We start from the raw sequence: 8,201 nt of genomic DNA on the forward strand, positions 1-8,201 counted from the left end.
TAAAATATAAAAATTTGTAATGGTGAGAAATATAATACAGAGAGTATTATCACCTCATAGCTCACAAGGCACGGAGTGAAGTTAAGCCACAGTGTCTCAGAGTGATACCATTTTTATCAAGTCTCCATACAGGATGTAAATTACATGGCAAAGATCCTGCATTCTATGATGTTCCAGCACAACTGCCTGGAAATCAAGATTTTAAACATATTATTTTATGCATATTTACTTAAATTCATATTGTACTTGTCCATTCCTTTTATTATTGTTCCATTGGAGGTTTTTGTGCTTTTAAAGCATCTTTCCATAGTGGAATTTTTCAGTAGGTGAAACGGGAAGATTTGGCATGCAGATAGAAGGCCATGAAATAGCTATACGAAATAAGAAGTCGTGTTGATTAGATGCAGTACATGTGTCTTTTAGACTGCTTCCTTTCAGGCTCTCCGCAGACTCAGGAAGCTGACTCTTCATTGACCTTCAGATGAAAGATCTTTCATTACTGTGTGATGAAAAATAGCTTACCAAAGAAAATAAATGAGGCCTGACCATGACAAGCTGAAAACTCTGTTTTCTTATCACTTGGACAGTTCAGAGTGCAGATTAAACTGGCATCCCATATACTGTGACCTATCTATTTCCGCAGGTTTTTATGAGTTCATAAGTAAAGTTCTGGGAAAAAAAAGCTCAGAGCCCTGGATTTTTAATTTTTTTTTTTTTAAATTGATTGAATAGTATATTTTTTTACAACTGTTGAAGACCTTTTCCATTGTTCTCTAAATAAAAAAAAAAAAGTAACGTAAATTGAGAGATGCTTATTGTTTTTGCTAAGGAATGACACTTTTTTCTTATAAGAAATGACACTGTTCAGCTTACTCTGCTTACTTACCAGGAGAGAGAGAGGAGTGGGACCTTTGCATGTTATTTATGCCAATGTGAACATAACAGAGTTCCTTAAATACTGAATCACTTCAGTAACTTATTTATTTATAAAATAACTTTTCTCTCCTATCTGATTTGTTAACATCACACCTGATTCTTAATTACATCTGTTTTTGTGCTGCCAGCAAGAGTAAGTTGTCTGCTACAGAAATATGGGTTACATATGAAAAAATGCTTTAATGAAAATGGCATAAACCTCTTGCAAATACAATTTTTCAGGATAGAAGCATAGGTGTATACTACCTTACATGGGTTTCTGAGGTGTGTTTGAGACTCGTGAAGGTCTGTTTGAGAACTGTTAGAAAGAGCTTTTCAAGCTATCTGATGAGCAAATAAGTAATTCTGCTGTTGCACAGTATATTTTGAAAAACTGTTTATAACCTAGAAGGCCACAATGATTAATTTAAAGGAGTTAGGGATAGGGACTGCATATTGGGAAGGCTAATATACAAGACCTTTTGTACAACTAATTTTAAAAAAATTAAGTCAGTAAGTGTCTCAAGTTGAACCTTCTATTCTTTTCTGGTTTGCTTCATTTTGCCTTTCAGTTCTTGTTAAAGAACAAGAAAATGTTTGCAAATATCCAACTTTGTCCAAAGATACTGAATTCTTCTTTTTAAAATTAATTGTTTTAAACCAGAAGTAACAGGAAGAAACTCTCCCGCTGTGTGGATACTGATAGCACTAATTAAGTAACTTTGTGATTGTTAGAATTCTTGTATAATTAAGAGGAAGACGATATAAAATAAGTACAAAAGTGCATTGTTAAAATGACGGCTGATTTTCTTTCTGCTTGCGCTTGTGTCTAGCAGCTGTCCATCAGAACGGGCTATCTATGAACCAAATGCTGATGGGTTTGTCACCTAATGTCCTGCCTGGTCCTAAGGAGGGTGATCTGGCTGGTCATGACGTGGGACATGAGACAAAAAGAATACACATTGAGAAAGGTAATATGAATACAGTGATTTTACTGTTGCAGTGTAAAACAAGTATTCTCTCAGCAGCTAAATAGTATTGTAATTATGATTTTTATTTTTTTAATTGGGATATTTTATTTTTATTTTTTATTGTTTCACCAATTCAATCATAACAGGATGATAGCTTTCTTGATTCTTCTACTTTGCGGTCCTTGAGATTAATGAAGAATATTTATACGAGGGAGGAATTTCTTAAATATTACAAAGAGGGATGAGTAAAAAGCAGTTTTATATTACTATTGTGTATCTGGTCCTTATACAACACTGTTTAGGTATTAAGTTTCTGTCTCCATCCGGTTGACTTTAATGACCTACTTCCCAAAGGGACTGAGCACCGTGAAAATTAGTCCATGTGTGCAAAAAGGAAAAAGGCTAATACCAAGCCATTAAATTAGGGAATTGCATAAAATGAGGCTGGTACACATTATATAATGGGATTTAAATTTAATTGAGTATATGACCAAAGTGTTTGATCTAGGTGAATAGTCCGCATGCACTTATGCTGATTATGACACTATTTCATCTCTGTTGGTATTCAAAGTTAAGTTTGTGTTCAGGCTTGTTACAGGGGATTTTGGAGGGGTGGTGGTGGAATTTTAAAAGGTGTATTCAGTGTGTTAGGTTTACTTAGTATATGAGAGTTTTAACTGTTACAGACTAGAAACATTATGGTGAAAGTGTTTAGTAATATGACATACCCTTTAAAAAAATATTCTTTGGGCTTATCAGAAAAATCAGTTCTTTGAGCACAATGAGAGGAAAAGTAAAAGGTATAATAGTCAGACATTGAAACGGAGCCAGAGAAACTGCTGCAGTAACAAAGATTTCAGAATAAGACATTTTGTGCCATATTTTAATAGCTATGATACCTTCTCTGTCTTGTGTTTGAACAATGAGATATGAAAAAGAATTAAAATCTGGACAATTCTATTCTGGACAGGTGGCATTTTTAATAGGATTACCAGAAAAATTAATGGAAACAACATTTCTTTTATATAAACCATTTAGTTTGGTTCATTGCACACACAACCTGTTTTAGCTTACACTGTGCCCTCACTCAGCCCCTGCAAATTGTATCCCCGCTGTGAAGTATGATGTGATCAAATAGGTTTGTTTTGAATTTCCATAAATGATTTTATTTCAGCCTTTGAAGTTACTCATTTAAGTGTAATCAGACTGGTAAATCCTGCAAAGAGAAGTACATATTAAGAATCGCTACTATTTTCACATGTCATTCAGGTTTTTTAAAAGCTTTGTTTGTAATTGTACCTCAAATGTATTTTCCAATCTGTTGCCAGTTCACGTTTTTGCAAGATATGTTCTCAGTAAAACTGCTGAGAATTCTTTTTTCCTCAGTCCTTGTTTAGGTCAAACCTTCTATTTTTTGTTCTTTTTTCCCCCCCTCTGTTCCAGCCTACTGGATTAATGGTAAATATTCATGGACTATCTAGATTGATAGGGTATACTAAATTAAAAATTGTTTTCTGTCATGACTACATTTATCATGTCTCACATACCAATCTTGTAACTTTAATACTAATCTAATCTGTATTAAAACAAGTGATTTAATTTAGAGATATTTGTGGAGATAGTAATTATCTACTTCTGACACTGTGAGCTTGCAATCAGATTTCCAAACTGTTGCTTACCACTGCAAATCAGTCAGAATGCAATCATATTTAAAAATGCAAACAAACATGGGTAGGTGGTGGTACTTCTATTGTTGAAGCACCAAAAGAAAGAACAGAAAACAGAAATTCTGAATAAGTATCACGAAACATTTAAACATTATTGCGTTTTCTTTTAAGCCACTTTTGTTGGGAGAAATCTATCAGCTGCAACTAAAATGGCTTTTAATTGAACCTGGGAGATCCTGCCTCATAAAGAAGCCCCTGTCTTTTCTCTTCTTGTCCCCTCTTCCATTAAAAGAATGAAAACAAAAAATCTCAGAAGGAATCTGAGCTCAGGGAAAATCGATTTACAGTCAATGGAGAATTTAAAGGGGGAAAGTTATAACAGAGACAACTGATCAACGTACCAGATTTTGAAAAGGACTTAGCTTATGTCAGAGAGGTGAATCATTTGTCTAACCTGATCTATGAGTTGGATACAGGAGAGAAAATACCATTTATCTGTTATTAACATAAAGAAAAGGAGTTAATTTACCCAGTCCACACAACATAGTGTAATATATTTAGAAACAGTTCTTTGCCACTTGCAAACTGAATACCAGTTTGAGGGTATTCTGTCTTTCTAAGATTATGTGCATTTCTATTAAAAATTCAACCAGAATCATTATAAATGGCAAAAATGTATTTTACTGTCGTGGTTTAAACTACCAGTAAATCTCTTGTGCCATTTTGTTTGAGTTTTTTTGGTTTTGTTTTTCTTTTTGTTTTTTAATTTGCCCTTAGACTGTGTTCAAAATCTGTTCTCAGGTTCTGGTGTGTGCTGCCTTGAGGGACCTCAGCTTCCATTGGAGTCAGGTTGTCATTATCCCACCAAGGATCAATCAAATTAGGTTCTATGTATCTGATTTGCTGCCTGTTAAAACTGGAAAGTTTGCATCGAGCTGCAGGTCAATATTTGTTGCAGGAAAACAGGACAAGTTTCTGTTCTCAAAGACCAGGTGTAAACCGTGGGTGTGGGGAACATATTCCAGCTGCTGACTCCAGATGTGCAACTTGGCCACGTCCTAGCTTCACGTTGGGGCAAGACCCAATGTACATGTCTGAAGTTCCACCCACTCACTGGGTTCCACGAGAAGAAAACTTAGATTTGCAAAGGGTTATGTTACGGTCCAGCCAGGTTCGTGGTCTCTTCTGGGGTGACCGCAGGAGACACTGCAGAGCACTTTTGCCCCACAGCTCATACATAACTCAAGATGTCATTATCTCTGTAACCAGAGAAGTCAATTACCCTAGATTTCCAGGATTTTTTCCTTATTAGAACATAGCAGATTTTCCAAATTTACTGAAAGCAGGCTGTAGAAGTGCAAATGATCCTGGGAAGAAGGAGGTAAGTTCAAGTACACGATATTAGTTCAAGTACTTGACAGCCATCATCAAACCCAAGTATCTAATTTTGTAACCTGTAATTATGGACTATTTGATGATGCACATTTGGTTTTATTAGGTCAGATTTCACAAGAAGGACTTAGGTGAAGTATTGGAGTCATATTAGAAAAGATCCATTCAGTTTTTTTAGATTAAAAATAAGGCTTTGAGTCTTTTCAGGTAACGTAAAGTTTCTATGACTCAAAGAGTTTGCTCTAGATAGTCCCTCAATTTTGGTAAGGTATATTTTATCAGTTATCCTTGCTCAGCTGTTATCTGATGTCTTGCAGATGTCCCTGTCTGAAGTTGTGAGAAGTGTATTTTCGATGTTTTCTATGGGACTGGGTATTCATTCAGCTCTTCAGCAATGGTGTCTGTTAAATCTGAAAATTGCATAGGAAGGAGGAACAAGCAGAAAACCTAAGGACTAGATGGCTGACTCATGGTCCTCTTCTTACTCATTGATCTGAAGAGTTCAAAATAATCAATGAAAGTTAAACACACACTCCTTGGAGATGTGGATCCTAATTCCTTGTAGGCAGAAGAGAGAACTGAACTTGCGACGCATTTCCTGGGCACCATCCCTAATTTCTGTGTTTTGTGTAAAAGAGGAAAGTATATTTTTCCACTGTACCTTTGCCCTTATGACCCAGATTCTGGTCATACGGGGTCTGCAAGGTGGAATTTATAGCTCAGTCCTATTGCCAGAGTTTCTCTGTTTACTCATTCCAGATAGCTGCATATGATTTCCTGTAGACTTTAGACAGACTATAGTTCTACTTGTTAATTTCATTAGATTCCAATTTGCAGTACCTGGTTTGGGTAAAGTTAGGTGATGCTGGAAGCAGTGGATGCTTATAACATCCCCTAACTGGTACCTGCCTGGCAATACCTTCCCTACACATTATATAGGAATGTAAGATGCAGTTCACTTCAACACAAGATTCCCTGTTGGGGGACAAACACCTAAAAGTTAGTTGCTTTAACACCAAATTTAGATGCCTAAGTGTTTTATTGGATCTGGCCCTAGGGCATCAGATTAGAATTTTCTGTCTGCATCAATTTATATTTTTTTAGATTGACACCAACAGCAAATGAAGCCTGAATGTCATGCTTACATTTTAAATTGAATATGTTATTTGAGGTGTTAAGGGAAGGACACTCTTGTTGAAAACGTGCATGCTGTTTTCTATAACAAAATATAAAATATTCACCATGTTCACAAAAGAGGCTAAACTATTTCTTCCAGAAAAGCTTTTAAACTATGATATTAATGGAAATTTCTTAAGTGATTTTCAGATAATCAACAATAACTGCTTCCTAACTACTATGATAGCGGCAATTAAAGTATAGCTTTATCAAATCCACCTATTAAAAAGTCCCAGTCTTTCTCTCTGTTTCTCTTTTATGTCCCCCTGTAGAGTTGTGAGCAATCTTAGACCTCTGGCTAATATCTTATAAAAAAGAATATTAAAATCCCAAAATATCCTTAGTGTAAAGTGGAAAATAGTTTAAGTAGTCCAAAGTTATAGTTAGAATTGTACTTTCCTGTTGGCAGTCATGCATCAAAAAGAGAACTAATGATAAATATGCCATCCTATATAATTAGATATTCGTTCTGCATTATCAGCAGTACATTCTTTTATAATCTATATATAGTGTAAATATATATCAAGCTTGCTTATTCACCTTAATAAATATAGAAACTTTACTTGATAAATGCTCAACGATATAAGCTTATTCACCTTAATAAATATAGAAATACATACGAGTATGTTTTATAAATATGGAAACCTCAAAGGAAGTTTTAGCATCAACAAAGATTCTCTTCTATCGGAGCTGTCCTCTAGCAAAGTCAGCAAACAAGTGATCCGGAACTTCACTTAAATTCTGTTTCTGGTCTGTGTTATTTTAGTTAGTTCTCTGAGAAAGCCCTTTTTTGAAAAGAATTGTTACCAGTTGACCTATAGAGGAATTTTCGTTCACAGTTCTGCTGTCCAACTGCTTGTGTTAAGCTACTTTATCTGTTCATTTTCATTTGTGTATACAAACATGCACATAGAAATACTTATCCAATATGTTTATTTTACTGAATATTCCATTTTAGTGTAACAAGAACAATATAAACAGAACTTGGTGGGTATCTATATGCAGGTAATTTTACACTTAACACTTTTTTGGTCTATATTCTCCCTTCACTTTTTAAATGTTACATATTAAATTTTAATATATTAGTTTGTAATTCCTTAAGATACTGAGTTCAGGCTACATATATATACATCATCTAGCACATTGTGAAAGTGATCTTGATTTGAGCGTTAAATACTCCTCAAACCCTAAACAGATAGCGGTCAAATTTGTAACCTATGACAGATAATATAAATATCCACTAAATAAAAGGTTCGAGAAAGCTGGTATCACCAAAATAACCTTTAGACACTCTGGTTGTTGGTGTGTCTCTTCAATCAGCCCATGAGGCTCAAGAATGCTTAAAGTACATTAAAAGCTATTACAGTTAATGGGCTACAAAGGTGAAAAATGAAATTGCAAGTTTTTTCACAATGGGTTGTTATTTACTAAGAAGCCGGAAAACATCTATTTTTGTTGCACAGAAACCACAGAAGCCTTTCATATCATTGACTAGGATGTGAATAGTATGTGTATGCCAGAAGGAGTGTGAAGGTAGTACAAACTTTTGAAAGTTTTTTTTAGCAAAATACTGCATAAAAGTATTTCTAGAGAGTTTAACTAAGCAATCCTCCAACCAGGCAGTTCTTCTACAGACTTGTTTGCTACTAAGGACCTTTGTCCTGCTCGGGTAGTAGTCACTTTGACACAATTTATGAGAGATTTGCTGTACAGTTTTACTCGATTGATAGGTCTGCATCATTTCCAAAACATTCCAGGTGAACTGGGCTCATTGCAGCCAAATTACATATGTGCATACCGGTTATTCTGTATTTACAGTGACTCAAATGCATCTTGGGCATATCTTACTTTCTGAATATGCTCAAATGAGTTACATGTGTACAAAAGACCTGGAATGTTCTAAATCTGTTAAAACAACTCTGCATATACAGTTTCTTTATGCTTTGTGCCCCAAAGAGTTCCCAAAAAGTACTTTTTTCTTATGTTTCTTTTCTATGTCTTTCTTTTCAGTGGTCATTATGTGTCTTTCCTGTAATAGACATTTGAATAGTCTTTATAGTCTTTGATGGTCTTTACTACA

General features: G+C 34.9%; 1 protein-coding gene across 2 annotated transcripts in view; it reads left to right on the forward strand.

The window, feature by feature from the left end:
- The window catches only part of DACH1 (dachshund family transcription factor 1), a 364,785-nt gene that overhangs the window by 261,820 nt on the left and 94,764 nt on the right, over positions 1-8,201 (forward strand). For both annotated transcript variants that reach the window (XM_074159858.1, XM_074159866.1), the window contains one exon: positions 1,749-1,886. In XM_074159858.1, coding sequence (XP_074015959.1) covers positions 1,749-1,886 — 138 coding nt within the window. The remainder of the gene's footprint in view (positions 1-1,748; positions 1,887-8,201) is intronic.

Source organism: Numenius arquata, chromosome 1, assembly GCF_964106895.1.
Source record: "Numenius arquata chromosome 1, bNumArq3.hap1.1, whole genome shotgun sequence".
NCBI classification, from domain to species: Eukaryota; Metazoa; Chordata; class Aves; order Charadriiformes; family Scolopacidae; genus Numenius; species Numenius arquata.